This window comes from Lepidothrix coronata, unplaced genomic scaffold (genome assembly GCF_001604755.1).
Source record: "Lepidothrix coronata isolate B3197 unplaced genomic scaffold, Lepidothrix_coronata-1.0 Scaffold16, whole genome shotgun sequence".
NCBI lineage: Eukaryota > Metazoa > Chordata > Aves > Passeriformes > Pipridae > Lepidothrix > Lepidothrix coronata.
Window position 1 is genome coordinate 1,511,661 of NW_016690196.1, and position 26,870 is coordinate 1,538,530.

The 26,870-nt window shown below is 36.7% G+C and overlaps 1 protein-coding gene across 2 annotated transcripts in view; it reads right to left on the minus strand.

Moving 5' to 3' along the window:
* AKT3 (AKT serine/threonine kinase 3) overlaps positions 1–26,870 on the minus strand; it is a 150,533-nt gene that overhangs the window by 66,163 nt on the left and 57,500 nt on the right. For both annotated transcript variants that reach the window (XM_017806714.1, XM_017806713.1), the window contains exon 3: positions 6,325–6,450. In XM_017806714.1, coding sequence (XP_017662203.1) covers positions 6,325–6,450 — 126 coding nt within the window. The remainder of the gene's footprint in view (positions 1–6,324; positions 6,451–26,870) is intronic.

Sequence of the window (26,870 nt, forward strand, 5' to 3'; positions counted from 1 at the left end):
GAAAAGCTATGGTTTTTACATATATGTACAAATACATGTGTGTACTCACACACATACACCCCACCTTAGCTTGATGTCTCTTGATTCTCCCATTTGTTTACCCACTCCATATGGGAAACCTACTTTTCTGAAGCTTTCCTAAAGGCTTTGTTCTTTCTCACTACATCTTATCTAAGGGGAGTATCACCTTAAAAATAAGTTTGGTCACATAGAGATTTATGTGAACAATTTATTATCCCTTCCTTGGTCCCAACAAATGCAGGTTTACCCTAAAAAAGTCATTCCCAAAACTGTTAAACACATCATTTTTGTACATCGTACCTCTGATCATATCACTCTTTTCTTGGTATTCCTCATTTCTTACCCAACTCTATAAACATCAAATATAGGTACCTTGTCAACATGGTCTGCCCCTGCAGCCTACCATCATCCTCGTTATCACCCTTTATTCAGTATCAAAATGCCATCCACCCTTTTACTCTCATAATTTCAGCACCAGTTCTCAAAAGCATTTCTAATTTCTGTTTGCCATACCAGTTCCCTTTTAAACTCTCCTTAAAACTCTCCTTCACCATGCCTTAAAAAACAAGAGTGAAGAAAGGAGGGAGGAAGAAAAAAAGGGAGAAGATAGTAAAAATCTAACCTTGACAATGGATTAGTTGTTGATGTGCTGAGACCACTGCCTGTACTACAGGCTAATACTGCCTCATTGTTTTCTCATACTCCCCCCATCTGCTTACATCCATCTGCTGTTCCTTGTTTTATATGTGGAATTTTAGTATTTTGGAGCACGGACTGAATTTTTGTTCTGTACGGGTAGAAATCCCACTTCTGCGGGGCTTGGCTCCTGACAAGTACTTATATGTGCTTTGATAATATAACAACATATATGACTGCAAAATAAACATAAAACCCCCTTTAATTATATTCCTTGAAGGTGCAAAAGATCAAACTTGATGCACTTCATCATGCTAGAAAGTCTTTTATTTCTAATACTTCAAAAAGTACCACAGTAGCATCCATTCTTCCTGGCATTACAACTAGTTTGCTATCTGCCCTGTCATGCAAAGAGGGAGAATGAAAACAGGAGATTTCTGCATGGGTTTTGCCTGGGCTTTACTTTGTCTTCATGGAAACACCCCGATTTTATTTAAGCAACTGGGTTTATCACACCAGCATGAAAATTCCCAGGCCTGGCTATAAACTTAGACCTGCCATGCTTATACCAGGCCCTACATAGAGATAACTGGAAATTACAGGATGCTATAATGGTACCTGAGAAAGCACTATCTGCTAAAATGGAAGGACAAGACCAAGGAACTCATATTCTTTCACGACCCAAGCCAACAACTGAACCCAAACTTCAAAGTCAAATGACAGAATACCAACTATACCACCCAGAAACCATTCATTAAGTAATATGAAAGCCTTCCAAAGAAAATTATCGGTCCAGTTTTCCAGAAAGCTAAACATTTCCCCATCCAACACACACAGAAATATGATTTGAGTCTGAATTTCCATAGATGCATTTGCACATACAGTATATTACACAGAGATGCCTTTTTCTCTCCACAAGTGTTTTCAGGGTTGAATGAATATTATTTATTCAATTCCACTATTATTATTTTGGAATAAAATCCACACTGTAATTACAAATATCTAGAGTTACATGCTCATCTCTGGGTTCATGTTATCCAGTGTTGTAACAATTAAAAAAAAAAAGACTTAAATTTCATTGAAAAGTAATTTCTGGAGTCGTCCACAAGGTCATGTCTAATGCCAAGGCATTTTGATGTATAATTTAATCTCACTTACAACAGACATATATATTTTCCTATTTCCTTAAAGAATGTCTTCAGAACTCTTTAAACTCTTAACATTATTCCCCTGAAACCTTTCAATTTTCATGTTTTGAAGATATTTAAATCCCCAAAATAATAAAATCTCGTCTCTGGCCCACTGAAACATTAAGACTAGGAAAAAGTAGCACAGATTCTCCATTTACAATAGCCAAGGTAAATCAATAATCACTTCTGCAGAGAAAATAAAATAAAGGGAAGTTTATAAAATTTTACCTTCTCATGATAACTAAAATTTGCCTTTTTTTTCCAAAGACAAGAAAAATGGTAGCTGTACCACAGAGTGCTTAGAAAGCACTATCTTTCAAGATAGGAAAGAAATTCCAGGTGACATCATTTTTGGCCAAAGCTCAAAGGCCACTGAGAAGGGATACAGCTATTCCCAATTATTCCACACAAAGATCAAAATGAAGGCAAAGGGCCAATTCTTAGAGATACTTCATCCCAAATGTGCTACGTGATTATCTACACACTCATTGTGTATGTGAGAAGTATTTTTTTTTGATCAGTAAAGTCACACATGTTCCTTAAGTAGAACCGAAGTAGAACTCTTCCCCATTCTGCTTTCCCAAATAACGATGACGATCAAAGACCAAAGCAGTTTACACAAGGCAGCATTGATTACACTTACGCAACAGTGGGCCAGTTGAAAACAGTGTTAGGAGGCCACACTGGGGTTTTTTGGTGGGATTTTGTTGTTTGTTTTTTTTTAATTGAAGCCAAAGTATTTTTAAACTGGTTCTGACTGCATAAATGCCTAAGCAGAAGCAATTTAAATTAACATATTTTATTTTGCAGTTGAAGTGGGCTAGAAATGCACACCCACACAGTTACCGTGACTCAGTCAATCAGGAGTATCTGTTTAAGCTACAGCAGCTTGATTACTCGCAACTGCTTCTCTCTACCTGAAAAGAGCTGAACTGATTTTGAACCAGCCAATTCAAGTAAGCTCACACTTCTGAATTTATCCCTGAAAACCAGTATCAACTGGTTTTAAGTTTTCACAATGAACTTCCCCCCAGTGTAATTACACCGCCTTCATTTATCTTCAAGTGCATGGTTACATACCACGGCACAGCTTTTTGTGAGTCTCAGTGTCAGGGCATGAGCATTAAGGGACTAACAGCATACTTCAAATACACAGCTCGCTCATCTCCCATTTAAAAGGCAGCAGTTCTGCTTGGTGTAAAATTGGCTGGCTCCACAGGAGAAGAGCCAGAGAGATTCCTAAACACTATCCAGTGCCACCAGATCTGGCTGATTTGTTCACCCCTGCAGTCTTGCAGCAGGTCCAAGATGCAGTGTGGAGTGCACATTGCTGCCTTCCATGTGCACCTGAGGTCGGGAGAGTAAAGTCCATTCAGGACACCTGAGAGCAGTCCTGCATCCTTCCCTGGGGCTCAGCTCCACCCGGCCCCACTCTGTTGCATCCTTCAGTCAACTCTGTTTCATCTTCAGTGCTCTAAGGAGGAGAGATCCCTCACCTCCATTATAGGCCCATGTGGTTCCACTGCATTTTGGGTGGCTGGCAATGCACTGAAGCATGTGTGCTGCCTCAGTTTCTCCCTAAGTAAAGTGTCTATCTGTTTATGCACCCGCTTCCAAATGCCTTCCCCCCACATTTCCTCACAAAACACTCCAAGGAAAAGGAATGGCCTCTGAACAAACACTACATCCTATGACAAAACACCATCTCTTGAGAAAGGCTTTATTAGCAAAGACACATTTATTACTGAAAGCACTGTTAGTAGTATGTAAAATAACTTCATTCTCTCCAGCCTTCTTGTCATTCCCAACAGCGTACACAGATGACACAACACCAGGGAAAGGGTAATGCTCAGGTGTGGAACTTTAGGGAGTCACACTAGGAGAAATGATACAGTGGCTTGGAAAGAACCTTACTTTTGCAAAAGTAAAGCTCATGTCACGGAAGTGGAAGGCAGCAGACACTGGGGGGAAAATATTTATATAACGGAAGTAATTAGCTCGACAGAGCTGGTTATAAAATTTTAAACTACAGAACAAGTATCATACAAAGCAGAGTTGTGCAAACTTTCAAGTGTTTAACTCCAACAGTACTATGAAAATAATACTGCAGCCTTGGCCTTTTCTGCTTAAATAACAAGCTGCAAGCAAGAGCCAAAGATGTCTATCATCTGGAGAGCAAAAAGTAGACTGAGACCACATTCTCACTTTACAGATAGCTACAAAGATTACGTGAAGATAGGACTGTAAAGACATATCTTTAAGTCCCTGCCAACCTAATCAAGATGGTATTAACAGTGATCTCACACTCCATCTGCCTGGCTAGTAATTTATGAAAAACGTACTTCACTATTACAGGAAAAATATGTTGCACTGCTTGTGGCCACAAACCTACGGCAGCAGCTCAGGAACTCTTGGATCAGAGGCCATGAGACCAGTTCTTGACATTTACCAGGTACTTCCCATGAGATGTGATTCATTCATATAACAATTCTGTTTGTTTGTTTGTTTGCCCTACTGATGATCTCATCTTCAGACAGATAAAATAGCTGATGAAAAATTTACAGTCCCTTACAATTTAGAGTGCAATACCATATCGTTTTGCTTTTCATCCTGTGAATTCTACATAGGCACTTCATTCAATTTCATGAGATTCTGAGTGATACATCTCCCTATTCTTGCACTGATCAGCAATCATTTCTGATAAAATTACTCCTTTTCCTGCCAGAAAACAGAAAAAGTCATCTTGCTTATCAAAATTGTATTTTTTTCAATTAATATTGCATGCTTGTTCCTTTAGCTTGCATTGCCTTAGAGTCAGACCTACGGGACTTGCTAGTTTCAGAAAGGATTTTTGCGGGGGGAGGAGTGGGAGGAGGGGAGAGGGAGAGGGGAGCAGTGGAGGTGGTGATGATGTCATTTTGGAAAACAATATAAAATCTTTCCATTTACAGTAAGGTAAAGTTCAAGGACAGCATTCTAATACTAGAATCACATAACATGACCTCTAGGTACCAAAAAACTCCCAACCAACAACAGCATAAACACACTGGAACTAACTGCTAATTATGTATTTCTTTGCTTAGCAGAACTACCATTTGGATCACCATTTTAGTTGCTGTAGCAAGGGAAGATAGGACATGCAACGAAGAACATGGTAAAGCAGGACAAAAAAACCCCACTGTGTTTCTACAAATAGTCTTTCAGCTCCACACTAGGGAAAAGGTATCTAGAAAACTACTAACTGCATGAAAGAGTAGTTAGAATATGCAGAGCAATAACTAAGGAATAACGGCTTATGTTCTAGTCAATTCCTACTCATATGAACAACTTAATGACATCACTGCTTTTATGCGGAATAGCAACAAGGCAAAGTGAGCCTCTAATACTATTAGAAGGTTTGCACACTCAATATCATTTGTAAGAATTATATTACAATCAGAATATGCAAAGTTTTCCTCCTCTGGCTGTGAGACGAGACATGCACTTGGAGCATGATTTTCTTACCAAATAAAATACACAAATTACTTTGTATACACAAAGGCTGAATCAATCTCAAGAACAATTTTATCAAGAAAATAGGAAAATTCAGTCCCAGTAGCATTTGTTCCATCTTCAACAATGCAGATGAAGGGAACCCTTTCTGTAAATACACATACTCTTGCAGCTCCTAGACGCCTCTATAAAACTAAACACTGCCACTTACTGTATTACAGTACCTTAATACAATTTTAAAAGAAATTGGGTAAATTTTCTACTGTTCCTCTGAAAGTTTCTATGTGTGATATCTGCAACTCATACTCTGGGAGATTTTTTTCGTCCCCTTAATTTGGCTCCTCAAATACTTCCATTTCTATTCACAAACACCTTCTATGAATCTCATTCTGCCAGATCAAAAAAACCTACAGATTTGTCTTTTAGAAACATTCTTGGAAAACAAGTAATCTTCACTTTATCCAACAGATACACACTTTGTAGCTTTGTTAATATATATGCAAATTGTCTGATTGCTTGAAATTACTGATTAACAAGGCTGGAGAGCTGATTACCTGATTATCCAAGAGAAAAATAACTTAGCATGATTTTGCGCCATTTGACAGTCTAGATAATTTTCTAATTAGAGTTTTCAAGTGAATTCAGAGATACCAATGAAAAAGAGAGAAGAGGTCAATGATCTTTCTAGGAATTTTCTTCTTACGACAATCATCTGTCAAATGTCACTGTTATTTACAGACACTTCAGACACACACACACAAAAATGAGAAAGATTTCCAAAAACATTCAAAACCCAACCCATGATAAAATCTTTTATGCTATTGCAAAGATATCTTGTAGAGGTGGAGGTGAGATTAGTGGTGCACTAGTATGGCACACAGCAAAAAACTTGCAGTGTTATCAATAAATTCTGAACTATACATGAAGCAATATATAGCAGATAATCTGTCAATATGCTGAGAGAATAAGTACTGGAAATACATACTTGCCACAGAAAAGTTGTTGAGTGGATATGGCAGATCCACATCCTGGGGCTTCTCCTTATAGCCTATGAAAGAGCCATCTGTCTTTAGCAGGAAATATCTTGGCCGCCAGTTTTTTATATATTCTCCTAAAGTAGAAAAAAAATTTTCATTAGTATTGTAGAAAAAACCTAAACTTGAATATCAAAAACCATAAACATAACATATCACTGTCTAACATTAGTTATACCAAAATCTTTTAAGATGTTTTCCATTTACAGAGAAAACCTTAACTCCCACCAAAAGAAGAGAAAATTGAATTGCAATGGTAAGCCTGGACTGTACAATGATGCCTCTGGAAAAAGAAGCTACAAGTACAGTATAGTAATATTCCATAATTCTAAATTTAATCACACTACACTCTTTGAAAAATCCTACATCTTTACACCTATAAACAATTCAAATTTTTTCAGAAAAAAAATAAGCACTACAGCTTGACTTTTGATAACCAAGTGAAATCTAAACTGCTATAAGGTAGAACATTTACCCTGCTAAGCCAATGCAAAAGTCATTAATTTCCTCGAAACATACACTAAGCAAATACAAGAAAATTGAGGATAATTGAAAAACCTACACAGATACACTTAACAAATGTAACCGAGAGCAAAAGGAATAAAAAGAAATAAGTAGAAGCCAATTACCTTCCAAGAGATAATTCCAGCAATAAACCTACCATCTCCATCTTCCCCCTACCCCAGGCTAAGCAGAAGATTCTGCAAGCTATGGGGTATTTAGGATCAGAAATATACAGAACACAAAGACAATAGCTTAATTAATGCTACTTATTTGCTATTAAGGGTAAAAAAATCTCTTTCATTCTATTATACTTTACAATACCACACCAAAATCCCACCAACAGTTTCAGTTTTAGAGTGCAGTTACTCAGTTAAGTACAGGCTACTTTAGATTTGTCCAATTTTCCCCATCTTTGTTTTCTATATACTCTGCAGAGTAAACAATGAGGACTTATTTAAAATAAGTCACTGTTTCGTCATTATACAAGTGAAAATTTTAACAAGAAAGTGTATTAACAATGCAGAACGTCCAATCACACCCAGGACTTATCATTTGCAAAATGCTCTGAATGAACCATTCCAGGGGCTGCACTGGTCCTGTGCTAAGCCCCAGACAGTTAGTGCTGTTTACCACCTCAGCACCCTGTTAGCTCTAGCTACATAGCTTTTAGGCAATTCAAAAGTCAGAAGGAAGTTTACATCCACCTAACATGGAGCTTACTTCATTAAAGGGTCATCTAAACATTCATTAATCGCATCTTCACCTTTCCATCACAGCAACCAACTAATTGTCACTGAAGTTCCACACGGGAATCACTGGTATGGCCTTGATGAACGTGATCACAGCTTGTAAGGATTTTGACGATACCCATAGCCTAAAAAAAAAAATCTAACTGGAGCCACTAACATTTCTGATTTTCAACATGTATTTAAGCAGAGAAGGGGGGTTGCAATAGGAGACGGAGAAGAGGAAAGAGAAGAAAAACTAACACTGGGCTATTCAGGCTGGCTTATGTTACCTGGCCCTCAGCAGGAAAACTTCCTATTTAGTCCTGCTTCTAGATAGCAGGGTACCTGCTTGAGTTTTTTATATAGGTATTTTCATGTAAGTAGAAAGTATTGAATAGTCAAAGTGTGACTTAATTTGATCACAAAATGAATAGAGCAGATATACCAGTAGTTACATTTGTATTGATGCAGAGCTTTATCTCAGACCTCTGGTACTAGCTGGACTGTGAACATCTCTACTGACACTGCCACTCTGAACTGATTTCACAATGGGAAATCCCAGCTAACAAGAGAGCATGCAGTAAAAACCAAACCAAAACAAACAGGTATGAGACACTTTGTAACTTGAAGAAGAAATGCAAGTGCAGTATAGGAAAACAAATATGTAACTTTAATACCAACAATGCAAACTACATCAGCATTACATAAAAAGGTAAATACTTCTTAAATTAAGTTTGCTGAATACTTGAAAATGAAATAATCGTAGGCCTAAGTAAAGGTATGACTCGTATTTCAGAACTATTTAAAATATGCCTATTAAAAATTTGCTGAAATCTGCATGGACTCAAAAGTTGAAGCCAAAACAAAACCTTACATATCAGATCATCCAATATAAGTTTTAAAAATATTAATATCCTAGTTTCTTTGTAAAAGAGATGATAATGAGAATCTTCTGTATTTTCCTAATAAATTATACCTCATTTCATTGTAAGAGTGACTGTTTATGAGAGAAGGTGCCAGTTGCTGGGTTTACAATCTATCAAGATCTTACTCTTAGCTATAAGATGGGTTAACTTCTATGTAGGCAGGCAGCTAAACACACTGATGAATTCGAGGAGAGCATGGAGACAGTATCAACATGCCCAAAGCAGTCAACCAGGTTTCAAAGAGAGTCTTCCTTTCTGCAAGGAATAAACTGGAAAGGGAGATTAGCAGACTTGACTCTAAGACTCAGGGGTGATAGGGGAAGTACACTGATTAGTCACTCAGAAAAGAACAGAAGCCTTTGTTTACTTACATACACTCTCCAGGACTAAACCTATAGAAAAGGAGACCATTCTAACAGGTATCCTTAGAGACCCAGCACACACTTCTCTGATCACTTACTCCCTCTTCACTGTTTGGGCCAACACTTTAGATGGAGTATCTACTAGCAGCCAAATGCAGAGTCTCTTAACCAGAAAACCAAACAGATTTCTGATCATCTATAGAGTTATGTGGCTGATGTTCTGCCTGGAGAAAAACCATTAGAAGAGTATGACTAGCACTTCCAAGCTCCTCTGAAGAGAGTTAGCAACTTTCGACAAAAGCTAATCATAGGACAGGTAAGTACCAGTTTACCCATGAGCACAGCTGTACCTCTGTCTTTGCTCTGCAAACTATAGCTAGACATAGAAAAAGCAATTTGAAAGCAATTGTAAAGCACTATGGCTTCATAAGGATCCATATGTTTCTTTCACAGACATGTTTCTTTAAGGGATGTTTCTTCTAAAAGGTTTCCCGACATTAACGATGGTTAGACTGCTTTTTCAAGACATCTATATAAACACACACACATAAACCCCCTAATTTTGTCTTGAAATGACCAATATTCCAAGCCCTCTCCAAGCCCTATACTTGAATATTTATCATCTGCCCTACATTTATTTTGTAATTTAATTAACAAATCGGTGAACACTTTTGAAGACTAAAGTAAACGGTGGTATCAGTGAACAGTTCACTTAGCTGCTCAAGTGGTTTAATGGCTCTCGAATGCACTCTAGATGCTCTCTTATAACTGCATTCCTTCTACATAATCTGCCTAAAGATAGAAAATCATTTTAGTCCATACTTCTGAACAGACATGTGCTTACTGAACTTCCTTGAAAGAAATATTCCATTAAAAAAATGCTAGAGCAAAGCAGAGTATTTGAAAAACTTCCATGTCTTCTAACTGAGCAGTTCCACACTAAAAAAAAACAAAACCAAAAAGTACATTTTTTGGTATGAGCAATATTCAATCATTTTAAAGATATTTGGAGTGTATGTTTGCTAAATATCTCAACACAAGAAAACTAGAGGAAATTTACATCTGAAATTCATTAATTCAAGTGAAAAAAAAATTCCACGAGAAAGGATAAGTCCATGCAGGCTAACCAAACCACAAGATATCCTGACAATTTAATGAAATGGAGCTGCAGTACTTAAAAAAGCAGTGAATCTGCCATAGAGAATTAATAGGCTTGTACCCTGCTTCCTGCTGAGTTAATGTAAGTTAAATTATTATTTTGCCTAAATTTATACCCTTCTAAGTTGAAAAACACGTTCTTTTAGGATCTGTTTATTAGACAGTAAGAAGAGGTTTCTAATTGCAACCACTGCAGCAAAGAAAGCCAAGTAATTCCTACATCATTTTAATTCTAGGCAAAGTTTTTAAAGCTACTTGAGAAAAGTGGCACTAGAATATGTATCTCGCTGATACATACAGAAAATAAATACATATGCAGACACAAAGCACAAATTTATAATCAATTTTATGTTTTGGGGGTCTGCTTTTTTAATAACTACCGAGAGAATACACTCAGAAGATGAACACCGCAGTATATTCCTGAAGCACTTGAAAATGCAATCTGATCTTCATGCAAAAAGCACCCTCGTAACACGCAACTCTTTAATTAATGTTGTATTTAATAATACACTGGCTAACAGCAACAAAGAATGCTTAATGAAGGTTTGTTTAGAACATGACCCTCATGGTTGCCTCTTTATTTGCCCCTGTACTGCAGCCTTAATGATTTTTCTTTTCTGCCTTTGGCAGACAGTAACAAGAATCCTGCCTTCAGGACATTTCACAAACTATGTTTATTCCAGCGATGCAATGTTGGTAGTTTTGATACTGCTGAAGAGCTTCAGAAACAAGAGCTTTCTAAGAAATCATATGAGTAGTCAAAAAAAATCCTTGTTAGACAAATGTGCCACTCAAAGTTTGTAATTTTTTTACTTCACCTCAGAACTCAAACTCTCTTTTCACACTTATTTTTCACCTCAGATTTGAGGCTATTGTTAGCCTCACCACTTGTAATCCTTAAGCATATGGAAATTTAGCCATTATTGAAAAATTAATCCGTAATTTAAAATTAGTCTTGTTATTAAAATGTATTTTTTAAAATAATCACTTTTCAAAACATCTACATTTTTCAATATGTAAATGGTTTCAGAGGTGTGAAGGAAATGTCTTTAATATACAGTGCTGATAAGCAACAGAAACCTGAGTTCAAAAACTTGCTTCCTTAAAAGAAGCAACAGCTGCCACACAGACATAAGTGAGATTTAAGGGGAAAAAAACACAAAGAAAAAAAAATTGAAAAAAAAACCCTCCAAGAACACATCAAAATTCTGCTTCTTGTCTGTTTTTACCAATTTATTCAAATGGCTTTAATAGAAATAATACACAAATATTGCTTTCCCTTCTTTTTTGTTAAATCAAACTCCCTACAATAACATTTAATAAACAGGGGAAAAAACATGACTTTATCTAAGACCATTAAACAAAATTATTTAGAAGTCAATAAAACATCCATATGCAATTTTTCTTTAAAAGAAACAACTGTAATTAATGTCAGGTCAAATGAAATTATCAGTAGTAATGCCAGTGGTTTTGAGATTGAATTTCCTTACCTTGGCCCTCTGAGGGCAGTGTTACCTAACACACGATTGGAAGCATCAGCAGACTATTTGATTAAGTCAGTAGACACTAAGTAAATGTAAAGCACTTCTCCTAGAATATTTACTTACTTCTAATTTCATTATAAATAATTTGCTACTGTAAAAAATAAAATTAATGTTTAAAAAAAATTAGAAAGTATACCTGTCCTCATAATTTGATATGTCCTTCAATCTAATGTAAATTTGTAATCATACATCATATATTTTACAAAATCTTAATACATGCCAAAAAATTAAATGAAACTGATTTTTTCTAACATGCTTTAGTGTTTTAAAAGGCATTTTTATCACATACCAAGTCTTTGCTGGTAGTTCAAAGAAAAGTAGAATTTGGAACTAACACTTTCTGATTCTCTCTTACAGTAAGACAGTGATCATTTATTTATACTAACTGTTTTCCCACAGTTCCCAGTAATGCTGAATGACATTTTGAGCACATCTGTACTTACATTACTCAAATTAATTTTTCCAGTCCCAATTGAGAAATAGGAAACATTTCATGTGTGGGCATTGGCTTATACCACAGCTAGGTTTCCATAAAGCTTCTTGCAAATTGGAAAGTTTATGTGAGAAAGTTCGAGTGCCTTTCACTGTGCACGACATCGCAATGATCCAGCGCAGATATCAGTAAGACTGGTCACTTTATGTTCACCTATTTATAGGTATGTGGGCAGAAACCAGTGAAAACCACACAGATGTTAATATTCTGCAGAAGGCAGCGAGTAGCCTCAGGTATGAGCTCTAGAAGTGGCTCAGCTGAGCAAGGGGAAAGGAAAGCAGGGACAACTCTCTGCCCTCCATGCCAGGCAAGATGTACCAAAGAGCTGGCAAATGGTAGATTCTTTGTTCCTGAGGCAGTACTAAGCAGTGACCAAAGAGAAGGGCTCCTACTAGGAAAGAAGATTTCTCCCAAGCACAGAAGCGCAGTCAGGGCAAAGACATGGAGGCAGCTCTCCATGGTCTCAGGTGCACCTCTGCAGCTAAAGCGATGGGGAGAAACAATTTCCTCAATGGAAAAATTTTCCCTGCTCTACTTCAGGGGTTTCCTTCCCCCCAGGTTGTGAATGTAACCTACACACATGTTCCAGGGTTCTAGGGTTCAAATGACCAGCCACCATGGCTTTCTCATTTTGCTGGAATCAGTCACTGCCCTATCTTGTATAAATGCAGCAGTACTTCAGTTCCTGCTGTTTATTCAACCCTTTTCTGTTGCATTAATAATCTTTTCTCTAAAATATGCAAAAAAAAATCTAGAGAAAAATATTCAATAACAGAGACATATCACTATTCAAACGTAAATGCAGTTTTCAAACTGGGCATCTACAATATCCATTCAAAATTACTGATGTGTTTTGGCATCTCATGGAAAATCAATGTTCATTTTCATATGCACGAAATTTTGTCCTTTTAAAAAATCATACCAGAAATACTGGGCTAGTTGACATCCTGACAAATTGAGAATTGACCTTTACCATGCCCATTTTGAGCCAACAGGAAGAAAAACTTGCCAGTTTCAACATCACTCTCCCTTCCCTTTCATTCTTGAAGGATAAGAATTAGAACAATAAATAAATTAAATAGCAGTTGATATTACCACATGCTGTCTGGAATAACAGAGTCCTGTATTGCATCAGCATCCCTGAGCAACAAAGGAGATCAATATTTTCTAAATATGCCTGCTATTCAGGAATGGAAAACCAAGGTCTGTATTCTGGAAACATTTAGAGACAGCGCTCACATTTTCTAAATTTCTCTCTTGCACAGGGCTTTATAGCATAAAAGCCCAAAAATGCTACATTTTTAGCTGCTTCTCAGAGCAGCTTTTTATTTTTTAATAGTGTTGAGCTGTACTTGTGGTAAATGCAAATAAATATTTGAAATATTGTGTCACATATTTTTTTTATAGCTAAAACCTTACTGTTCTCAGTAATTTTAAATATTTGTAATTTTTTTATACAAGGCTATCAGTATCAAGTGGTATTTTGTATACCAGAAAAAATATTACTTTCCTTTCTTCTGGTTTTATCAAGTGCTAGTAGACCAAAGGATCTTTTTCAGATTTTGAAAATATTTTAAAGAGTAGGACAAGTATACTAATATTTATCTATAAATTACAGTGAATGAGACATTCAGCTACAGCAGTAAAAATTTAAATTCATGTACCTGGTAAAAATGTATTAAATCAGATGATTAAAATATAAATGCTTTTTACATGTAGCCAAGGTGAATTAAACATCCTCTTAATACTATCTACATACAAAATTTTCTAAGACAGTTAACACTAGTTTACACTAGGAATTTCAAAATTTCCATTGTTTGCAAAGGAGTATGATAAATTTGACAATAGCATTACCATTCACCCGAGTTTCTTTAACAGATTAATGCGTTGTCAAAATTATGTGACTTTTCACCCCTTAAAACTTGTACACTTGCTAGCATGTTTTCACAAAGCAAACTGTCTCTCTTTTAGAACTGGCACATTGCAACAATTTTAAAATAGCTCCTCTGAACTTTCTCCTTGTCACTAGGTGTGCTCTTAGCCTCAAATCTTGCCAGGTGCCAAAAAAGCCAGCACCAACACCATTCACCTACGTTTCTTCATCAAGCACATCGCTGAAGTCAACCTTTTTGCTTTGTCACTTAGGCTGCATCACTTGCAAAGAATCAGTACAAGATATACAGAGTCCTCAAACTGCTTGAGCTGAAACAGCCCCACCACTGCTGTACACACCAGGAGATCTTTTTGGTTGCACGAAATGCTTCATGAAATACAACGCAGCACTACCCAGAGTAACCGGGCTTCGCATCAATAGTGACGAACACCACAATTCTGTGAAGAAGGACCAACAACGCAACAGGTAAAAAGCAAATCTCAATCTGCAGTGCTGGTGACCTCTGTCTAGACTCAGATGCAGAAATTGGTACGTGGGTAGGAGGTAGACACACCTGAATTTTCAGTTAAAATTGACATAATCCAAAACGGACATCTTCCACTCTGCCACAGTGACAACAGAAAGGCACAGCACATGCTCCCATCAGTAGTTATTGTTACCAATGACCTACAGATGCTTATCAGACCTAGGATGGAAGATACAATAAAAAGGGGTTCCTTCACTTTTGGTGAGGACTTGGTGGGAAACAGTGGTTAGGTTCATTTCAATAATATTTAAGTCACGGTGTGACTGACCAAAAAACCTAAAACGTGCTGATAACTGGAAGACATGACTGCAATCCATAGCCATGCTGGCCTCAACCACTGTTTAATTTTCCATTTTTCAGTTCAATACAGATATCTGAATGTTGAATGTCACATAATGTTAGAGAAAAAAAATAATTATTTTAAAAGTTTTCATTTTTATCTTTAAAGTAAGAGATCACCTGGACAACAGTGCTTTTGTTTAGCCCTTTTGGGGCTAACCTAATTTCCCCCTATTTATATCCTTTCTCACATTTCTTTCACATTATCCTGGAAACTCATCATGACCAGAAATCACTGAACAAGAAATAAGAAAGGATTTTAGTGGAAGAAAGAAGAATGTATTCCTATAGAGTGATCCAAATTTATTTTATGTGCAACTGTCAAACAGGAAACTATAAGTTATGCCTGACCAGCCCCTTGCCTTTGGAGAAAGAAGTGAAAATAAGATCAAGTGAAAGAGAAAATTAGTTGCTAATCTCATTCTAACCCCTAGCATTTACTTGCCTACTCCACAATACTAGACAATCACCAATTGGCACTTTCCGCATAAGAAAAGCTCAGGATGCAGAAGTAGGGGTATGCAACCTACTAGTCTTGAGGCAGACAGACAAAGCTATGTAAGAACTTGTAAAGCACCTGTCCCCCAAACGTTTGAGACTGAAATAACTGCATTACTCTTTCTACTTCCACAAGTACCAAATTTGTTAAGTCGTTGTTTTGTTTTTTTAAAGTCCACCACATGGAGAAATCAAAAGTTTTCTTCCCCACAAGAAAAGGCTCTTTTTAGGAATAAACAACGGAGGGAGGGAAGATATTAAACTCCTGAACTAATTAACAGAAGTAAAGAAGGCGGTGGGGGACAATGATAATTAATACATACCCTCCTCCTAACCAAATCTCCACATACATTCATTCTGTATATGCACACACAACAGCAGCATCATAAACCGTCTCAAGTTCTTGCCATTATTCAGTTCGACATCTGCACATGTTTATGCGTCTCTCCAAACAACCTCTTGAACACCCTGCTGGAGCTGTCATTTTTTTCTTCTCCCTATCTGGCAGATGGCAAGTCAACAATCGGCATCAACAGCAGCCGAGTATCTCCCCCCTCCATCCGACCCCCCTAAACAGACACAATAATAACTTCTTTGTGCTTCCCCACAATGCAGCTGCTTAAACCATTTCGCTACAAGGCTGCTTTGCCTTAAAAAAAAAAAAAAAAAAAAAAAAAAATCCCTTCTGTCAAGTCTAAAAAGCAGCATAATGTTAAGCAAGCTAAAGCCACAGCACAGCTGCAAACGGGCAGACACATTGACAGCTCCTCCCTTAACAAAGCCCTGTGAATTGAAGGGGGTTCATCTGAGGCTCACACAGTAATTAGTATAAAAAAGTCCGACAGCCTCTATTATGCTAGGAAAAAAAAACTGGACAGAACTGGGCTGCTGTTTTGCGTCAAGAGTTCTGCTGCAGAGTAGATAAATCATGTTGGGTTTTTTTCCTCTCTTTTTAAAGACAGTAATAAGGAGGATGAGAGAAGCTAATTTGAAAACTTGGACACAGTAATTGTACCATATGGTGAGCATTTATCCCTTCTGAAATACACGCTAACAGTCACTTACATGCACAGTGCTTTGTTTTACAGTTGTTATTCTTCCTACCATATTCATAAAATGGATCTGAATATCTGATACTCCAGAGAAGTTGTGTGTAATTAGCAGCAAAACTGCCTGAGCTTAATATATTGGCCTAACATAGCAAACCAGTTAATTGCAGAAAATCCCATGCCCCCAAATTTAAATAGTGTCCACTTCAAGGATTTTTTTTATTTCTCTCAAACTGGCTAAATATCACACATAATGAAGTTCAGAGGAATTATTTATTGACACTAATACTCCTTGATACTGTTGGCACTAAAATATGAGTGGGAAGTATTCTTCTTTCCATCCAATGCAGTATAGAGGAATTAATTCAAGAATCATTTAAGAATAACCACAAAATACTTCACTTCCATCACATTTGGGAAAGAAACTACTCCATAAATTACAGGTGAAACCGAACTTCGACATGGGGCACAGGAAACAAAGACTTCAAATCCACTCCCCCACCTTAACCTCCATTTTCATCCCGGATCATATTTTGCAATGTTTTTGTTAGCAAACCAAATGCTTTGTTCATAAGGACCTGCAAAATTTGGAAAATATACCACCCAGCCCTCAGGATCTGCTTGCTCTTTACCACATGCTTCCAGCTTTTAACCCTGTTCATATAATTATATCATCATGGAATCACAGAAGATAAGGAATCAGTTGAGTGGAGATAGAAGAATTTAGGTTTCCTTACATAAAAGAAACACTGTAGTTCAATGGGAAAATTATTAAATCTTAAAGAACTGCTTTCAGAAAATAAGATGTAGTAAACTTCCAAGCAGGGAAAATATAAAACTCAAACAGAACGAAAGATGAAAATTTTGTGAAAAATTACCCACACACAAAATGAAGTCTGCAGCTGAGCATAATGTACTTGCAAAGAATCAGAATGGTTTCTTTCCCTTCGTTTTTACTTCAGAAGAGAACAGAATCTGCTTCAGGTAAGAGACAAATACTTTCAGTCACTCTAGATCAAAAAGGAGGTACTGGAGCAGAGTGGTAAGTACTAAAGAATGGAACTAGGCAGAATACATCCACAGTTACTCAGAAATTGTAAAGAAGGTAAAAACTACTGGCAGAAAACAGCTATCCTTCACTGATAACAGTTCAACTGAAGGATTCTAAATGGAGAATTACACCCAATCCCTCAAGATTAAAAATAATAAAAAAAAAAGCTTAGAAAGAACTTGAACTTTTCAAGTCAGCCGGCTGGATGGCAATTGAAGAAAACTGTGTATAATTCTGTTTTTAATCACACATTTAAATAACACAAACTGACATAAGATAAACAAAGCAGGACTGCTTTTGAGTAGAAAAATTATGTCCATCATATGGGCTATCTTTAAGAACACCTAGAAAATAAAATGGATAGAGACTGACACAATTTATTTCATATTTTTTAAAAGCTTTTAATAAGTTTAAAGAAACTAATTGTGTGAGTGAAAAAAGTCGTGTGGTAGAGTCGAACAGAGAAAGGAAACTGGTAAAAGGAGGAAACCAAAATAGAACAGTCAAATTTTCAAATTTCAGCCCATGAAGCTCTACAGTTCTCTGTTAGGAACACTTTTAATTAATATATACAGCAATGATCTAAAATCACCACTACATATACTGCAGGACAGTAAAACTATTCAAGTTTATTAAGAAAGGGAAGAATTTCAGAGTGGCAAAGCTATGCCAGTGAGCTGAGAAATACCAGATGAAATACAGTGAAGAATTAGTTGAATTAATAAACAGTTACAGGAATAACCTAAAATGCTCATACGCTGTGTAGTTCTAAGTTAACCACTAAAAACAATTAGTATAACCTCTGTTTAAGGACGCAGTACTGCAAAAAAAGAAAAATGTTTTCATTTATAAAGTCACAGAATTCTAGGAATACTATAAATATTATTATTCCAAGATAAACAAATCAATTACAGTTTTGATAACTATATTTTTAAAAAATGACATGAGAACAGAAGAGCTTTCAAGACAAAACATACACTCAACACAGTAGTAAGCAGAGTTAGAGAGAAACAGAGTGAGGGAAGACTGGATTAGGATTCACTTTCAAAGGAAGGACTACAACAAAAGGGTTTAACAACACAAATGGCCAATAGTAGAGTATCAGTCATTTCACAGGAACACACTTTCAGAAAAATTCAGGAAAAGATTTTCAAACATTCTGCATCCACAGTTCTAGCTGAATTCTGTAACATCGCCATGTAACTAGAGCTTTGTGCCATGGCAATGCCAGCCACTCTCCCATTAATTCAGCACTGGATCCTACTAGCACCTTTAGAAAAAGTCAGCCTCTCTTTGAATGCTGTGAGACATCTCCAAACTTGCATGAGCACTTTCCTTGAAAAATTAAAATCTCACATTCAAGAAATCTGAGTAAACATTCAACACAGGCATGTTCTGCCCTTAATTGCTATGCATTTTTTGTCCTAGCACAAATCTGGTACTAGCCAGGAAGAATTGATGGTGAATGAAAGTCTCAGTCCTTGGACACTTTGGTTCACTTTAAAGACAATCTACTAGCAGCACAGTCCATTTGGGGAGGTGAGGAACACTTATGAAGGAAGCATGCAGTGTATCCCACGTCCCACTCCACTGCATCAGCACTGGCACCCATACAGCTGAGACAGGTCTACAAAAAGCACGCTCCAAGAAGATAGGCTGTGATCAGATCAAAACAATTTCAGGTCACTGTGCTGCTAGTATTGGCACAAAGGAAAGATACAGAGTAATTGGCTGGGGGCAAGAAAGATGCAAGGGAGGAGAAGGGGCATCAACACAAACTCAGGCAAGATTAACTACTGACTAATCAGACTGCCTTGTGAGTGCAATTCCTGTTTTCCGGTCAAGTTAGAAAATCAGGTTCAAGTGATTCAAGTTTCTAAGATCAACTGCATCTCTAAGCAATGATGTCATGACAGTTCTGACAAAATATTAAACCAAGAATTTTCCTAATACAATTCCATATTCTATACAACCAAAACAAATCCTGAGACGTATGTCAGAATATATTTTGTCATTTACTTTACTCATGTACACAGAAATTAGAGACAAAAAATATGTAAACTATAAGGAACATATACAAATCCTTGTGGCAAATAACTGAAAAATCACTTAAAATTCACAATTTGAAAAGCTAGAAATACAATACTGTTACATGTATTTTCTAAATAGTTATTACAATTTAATAATACTACAAAATCTTACCAACTTAGAGATTCTAATACAAATTGATATTTTGAGTTAGTCACGCAATATGTCCCACACCAAGGTAGTGACAAGAAGATAAGAACAACAGACTATAATTAAAGTAATAGAAGTAAAAAAACCAAACAAACGAAAACACCAACTCATTTTTAATCTCAGAATTCTACGTATTTCTAAAAGTTTTCGCTGCCTTAAAATTAATAAAACAGCTCATAATTCACACAAAAACCATAACACAATTCAATTTTAATATACATATTTTACAGTATTTTAATTTGCAGTATTTTCTTATCTTACAATTGTAATAAATATTCAGGCAAATGAGGTGTTAAAAAGTCCTTTGCTTCAAGTTTTTTCAGTCCTCTTAATTAAAAGAAAGCTTGACTGATAAGCAAAAATGCAAAATTCTGAACCCTGCAGTTTTATTGGCAAAAAATTTTTGCATCGTAGTCACTTTATAAACTTTTAAAACACAACTATAAAATACGACCCCCAAATTCCAGCCAGAAGACGGAACTGAAAGATGACTGACCTGCATAAGACATAAAAATGTATCTAACCAAGCTCAGGATGAAGTTTGCTACTATTTTTCCACTAACAGACACAGATCTTGTGGTTTCTCTGCTATTAGCATACCATTTTTTCCTAATCTGAACTACTGAAAAGTGTTTAATGACTTAGCCTCCAAAATCATCTAACAACTTATAGGAAGACCTTAAATAGATCTCAGCAAACTCTACAATTGGTTTATTCAATGCAGAAGTCAAATTTCGTACAAGAGAAAACACTGATTATCTTCTCCTACATTTGGCCTTTCTGAAATTCTGATTATACATACAATAATTAACTGGCACCAAATATTTAACATTTGTGACACCAAAATAACAAGGACCAATAAACAACTGTAATTTACAAAAAAAATGTATTTGCACTTCCATTTAATTAGGTAAACAAATTTGATATGCTTTTAGTGGACTCTTTTTCCTCTAGAAAATAAATAGCACAATTCTCTAATTAATAAAAACAAAAATGGAAACTGACAACACTGACTTCGAAATCCTTGTGAAAGTCTGTACAGGTGATGTCACAAACGCTGTCACATCTGAGCGGGTATTGTCTGCAGAAAGTTCAGAAATGTCCATTTTAATCAAAACATTTATTTGATTAGAGGTAGTTGTGTGTTTTGTTTTTATTTTAAAGAATTAGATAATTCCTTAAGAATCATGGCTGAAAATCCCTTTAAAAATAACAAATTAGGTAAAACCTAAATAGCTGAAACATAAGGATCTGATCTGTAATGGATATAGAAACCCATGTAAGAGTGAGGGGAAATTCTTACTTTATGCTTCCTTCAGCGTTCAATGTTAATGTTTTCGTAACACTGATGTAACACTCACATTTTCTAATTTGCTTAAAATGAACTACAAATTACCCCCTCAGCATACTAAAATGCCAGGGATAAAGTACTAAAAGACAGAAAACACAATATCTCCAAGCTTGCAGTTACTTTTAAATTGAATCTTTTAATTTTGTGATTCTTCAAAACCAGTAATACCTTCTATTTCCCCCCACTGCAAAACACTAACTATTAAACAATTTTTTTTCATGTTAAGGAACCCTCACATCACTGATCCAAACCCTAGAGACAGAGATGAGGACTCTTGATCACTTCAATGCTGGTTTTAATTGTCTGGAAAAAAACCCACTTTTCTTTCTTTTTTCCCAGTGCAATTTGGCAACATGGCACCGTCAAAATGACCAAGCTGTACTTGGGAAGGGATTTGAGCTGCATAGGTGCCCAAAGAACTCTTAACCGTTCATATTCCTATTTAGAGCCTAACTATACACTTAAGCTTCTTTTGATGCAAGTCATCTATGTTCTACAACCATTTCTTATATGTCCCCAGTAAAGATAACCAAACAAAGAAAGAAGTCTTTCTAATAAAGCCTTCCAGTGTGAAAAACTCAGGTACAGAGCCTCTTAAAACATCTTTGAAAATGTCATGCCTGTGACATAAGAACTGGAAGAAATGACAACAGAATAAAGCTATGCTTTTATTTCAAATTCCAAAGAGGGAAGAAAAAAAAATCTCATGCCAGAATGAGGTATGAGGACATATGGCCAGTCTATCACCTGACTACCAAACAGCAGTACTAAAGCTGCCACATGTTTGTTAATCCCGAGAGGTAAAAACGCTGCTTTGCCTTCCGGGGGTCGTGCTGCATATGAGTGCCCATTACAATGCTGATGCATTTTTCTGTGCTGACGTTCCCCAAGGAATCCAAGTTCCCCATCAGGGAGAAGTGACAAAAACTTATCATCTACTCTAAGAGTCTTCCATATTTTTGTTTACCAAGTGTGCACACAAGAATACCAAGCATCAGCAGCACAGCTGAAACAATTTTAACAAAAGCTTTTCTTCTGGACATCTAGAGTTTCGTTCAGCTAAATTTTATACCTAGACTATTTAGTTTGGGTATATAAGGCATATTTAGTCTTACTATTTTGGACTATTGAGTTTTCAGTGACAGTTTGATCTTGTAAAAACAGATAACAGTTTGACAGGGAATAACTGGAAGTTAGTGATAAAATTATTGGTTTACAGACAGCAACTTCTCTTCAGACAATTCATGATTAAAGGGAGGAACATTTCGCAGAGATCTGACCATTCTCTAGTGTACTTATCGTTTCTGTATGGGGCAGAAGGTAACATCAAGGGATCAATGATCAGTAAGCTATAGAAAAACTCTAGTCCTATACAAGATTCTCATTTTCCTGAAACAGGTCTGTTTTCAGACTCCTCTAGTTCCAGTAAAACCCCTCAGCGAATTCTAGGTGCGATTTTTCACTATACCTCAACTGATCCAGCTGAGGAGAAACTATTCCTCCTCCTCGTTCCAGTCCTGCTGCCCAGGTCTTCCTTGTCTGATCTGCCACTCATACAGCTCAATAGGTAAAATAGGTAAAAAAAGAGGGAGTAAAACAAGGCAGGAATAGGGCAGTTTCCTGCAAGATCAGATAACTGACCCCATCAACTGGCAAGGCATATTCTTGCTAAATTCATCACAAGGTGTTGTGTTCCAGGCACAGTTCTGTCAGAACCTCCTCTTTCATTAGCAGCATACCATTAGATCTGATTGGGTATAAAAATGAAAACATCCTCTGGATACTGTTTTCAAAACCCTCCTCTCGCCATGTCACAGTGGATATCTGTCTAAAGAACCTGGTTATGTGAGTAACAAGTGGAGGGCTGTATGTGTATCTATTGTCAATTGTACAAGCACCCAAGCAAACAACATATAGCTTCTTGTTGCCCCTCTGTAAAAGAACAGCCATGCTGCCTGGTTTCATTTCTCATGCAAGTTTGCTCCTTAGGTGAAAGTGCAAAAATACTAACACTCCTGCCTTTGTGTAAGGAAAAAAAAATTAACAGTGACTTACACAATACCTTTAGCTCCCTACGTTTGTAATTGTGCCACCTCAAAGACAACATTTGTGTTAACTCAGCAAACACACTAGTGAAAGTGCCCTTACAGTGACTTTAAACAACTCTATTTACTTTACATGTCAAAACAATATTAAGAAATTACTTAATTCTATGAATCAGTACCTTCCCTTAGAATGTAAAAGCCTAATGGGCTTAAATTATTACAATAAGAAAACAAAAATACACAGCAAAGGAGGTATGCTGACACTCCACATTCAGTAAGAGAGCTCTCCCTTTCTATAGGAGAGTAGGAAAGTGCCAAACTTGTGGCAACAGCATACCCAGATAAGAAAGGCTATGAAACACACCATGAACTACAGTAATTTTATATTTTAATATTGATGCAGTTTTTCTCAAACAGCATGTCAGAGGGGACTTCAGCAAAGAGCAACTGGATTTTCAATTTCCTTTGAATAACACTCTGAGCAAGTCTTGGACAAATTCTCACCAAATTTACATTTCATTGCTAATCTGCGTATCTCATGTGCAAATTTGTATAGGACATTTTGTGATTTTTACTCATGGTATCACATATTTTAAGACAAACAGGAACATCTCATCAGTTCAGTATGACCTCTTCAAGGAAATAGGCCACAGAATTTTCTTCCATTATGCATGTACTTGCAAAATTTTTTTCTAATGCTTATCTTCCAAAATGTATTGTCTTGTTTTGAGGGTATCAAAATACTCTCCTTAGTATTTTTTAATCTTTTCTCTTAGATTCAGAACCTCATCTTGGTTCTGAATACATGTCGATTCAACCTTCAGTCTTGGAGCTCCATTACTCTTTCAGACTGTTACAACAAAAAACTCTTATGCTCCCCTACTAAGGTTCTTACTTATGGCAAGGCAATACCATACTCCTCAATAACCACATAGCCTCCCAGAATCTCATGTTCTAAAGGCATTCTCTCCAATGCTGAAAACATTATCATTTTTCTTCTTTATGAGATGTAAATATTAAAAGAGAAACTGGAATGGAACTCATGATTCCCATCTCACTACACTAATTTACTTCTCTCTATTCTTACTATGCATCTTGAGAGGCTGCAAGGAAACCATTTTCTGCATAACTTGACTAGAAACTCTCAAGAATTACAAGCATTTAAGAACCCAAACATTTTATTTAACTCAAGGAGTTTCAAATATTTTCAGTTCATGGAACTTTAACATTTTCCAGCAGAAAGTCCTAAATACCAAGAGAAGTGCTGTGTCTTACACCCTGGACAAGTTAGCTGTTTTTTTCTCAGTAACCTTTTGTAGACTCTTCCAAAGCAGTTCACAGATCCCTCAGAATCTACCAACAGGATGGAAACTACTTTATTATTACTTTTAGATACTATTAAATTGTATTTAAAATAATATTACTTCTCTAGTGGAAGATTTCTCCCTCTCCGAGCTTCATAAGTAGGTTTAGCACCAGACTGGAAGAAACCTGCCCAATTAAATCTGATATGCAAATATTCATCATTGCCAGAAAAATATAGGTTAAAATAAGAAAAATAATTTTTAAATGTGGCAAAGAACTAGCTCAAAAGACCTTACAAACAGGCAGGAGACTAGTGAAAATTCTAGGATGCCACAAAAAATGGCTGCCCTAATGAAAAAAGAAAATAAAGTAGTTCTGTATTATAGGGAAAACATCAGTATTAAACATGAAAAGCTTGCCTAACTAAGGAGGAAAATGGAAGATGATAAAATATGTCAGCATAAGAAAGAGTCAGGAGGTCCCCCAGTGATCCATGTTGGCATCATTTTTATATTACATCTTCCTCAATGACGTGGACAGTGGTGTGATCCATGACATCATACACCTTACTGATGATATTACACTGTAGAGGATAGTCAAATGCCACATTAATAGCACAGAAGAACAGAAGGACCTATTCTCACAAAACTGAGTGGGTAAAGGTAACAAATGAACATTGGGTACATACATGTGAAGTAATGTATCTAGTAAAAAATAATACAAACTATGCCTCACAGTGTTTACTTTAGAATCACAAGTTATACTTTAGCTGAGTCCTGGATTCATCACTGACAGCTCTATGAAATTGAAAGTTCATGTACAGCAACAGCCAAAAAAACCTGACAAAATGCTGGGCATGTCAGAAAGGATACTGAGAACAAGAGAAAGGATGTCATTTTGCTGATACAGAAAACACTGCTGTGCCCACATCTTCATTACCCTGTACAGTCCTGTCTGCAAGGCTCAGGAAGAATGTAGCAGAATTGTGAGAAAAGACAGAGAGAGGAAACCAAAATGATCCAGGGGATGGAGCAGTCATCTTTTCCAAGACAAAATGAATGACAGGAGCTCATTAGTTTGGAGAGGAGAAGCTTGAGGTTTACAAAATCGTGAAGGTAGAAGGTAAGTGCAGAACTGCTGTTCACCAAATACCACAATGCAATATTTAGAACCCTTGGTGAAACACATCCATAGATATCATCATCATCATCATCATCATCATCATCATCATCATCATCATCATCATGGTTGTGCTTCCCAAACAAAGATTTGGGAAGGACTCTACCCACATTTGCTACAAGCACGCTGGTGGTTAAAGAGGCCAATGCAAGATAGACAAGTCCAGTTGCAAAAGGCATAGCAGAAAGACTCCTTGGATGGTATCTGCAAGACACAATTCTTTCTGTGTTGTCTTTTCTCTTCGAGGGTGATCCTGCGTGTGTTCTCAAAGGAAGCAGCAATGTTATGGATTGTGTGTCTCCAGACCTCCCGACTGGAGGCCAGAGTAGACCAGCAGTGAAGATCAAATAGATATACCACCTAACATTATTAATGCAACAGTTATGGGCACTGGGAAAGTGCAAGGAGAATGAAAGGCAAGAAAAGTATCAAACTTGCAAGCTCTCCCTAAAGAGCATCTCCTCTGTCACTGCTGCAGACAGAATACTGAGCTAGATGGGCCATTGGTATGACTCAGTAGGCTATTTCTTATGTTATGCTTACTAAAAAAAAGGTTTCCTGTTTTGTAAGCCAAACTGCATTGCAACAGTTTAAAATCAAAATTTCTTCTCCTCTCTGCTGTGCACATGAAGAACACATCATATTATCACTTCTCTTTTCTTACTTAGCCTCAGTAGTTCCAATTCATTCAACCTATACTCACTCATAGGTCCCTGAATCGCTGATCTCTCTCATTGCTACTCTCTGTTTAATAATTTTTTATGATCTTGAACTGCATCACTCAGAAATGGATGCAGTTGTCCAGCTGAGACCTTAGGTGCTCAATGGTGCAGAAAGATGCATCTTATACGTTCTATCACTGTTTATGCATGCATATGTTTGCCTTTCACAACAGCAAGATATAATTAATATCCAGTTTGTGATCCAAGGTACCTACTGGACTTTCTTCTGAAGAGCTGCTTACCTACCCACTCTTTCCCCATTAATTTCTTTGTAAAGTAGATGATTCTACACTGCACATCAAACTTGCTCCCCTCGAACAGCTTCCAGCTCCTCACACACACCACATCTCCACATTAGCAATACCACTCTGAATCCTAATCCCATCCTCCAGCACACCTGCAGTCCTTTTCATTTTGGAGACACCTCAAAATACTAATAACTGTTCTCTTTGCTATTACTCACCACATCAATGAAAGTATTGCCTAGACAGAGGTCAGGAAAGTGCCTAACAAAATTCTAGTCCATATTTACTTCTATTTTGATATCAAACCTTTAATAATTACTCAGCACAGCCTTCTAGCAGT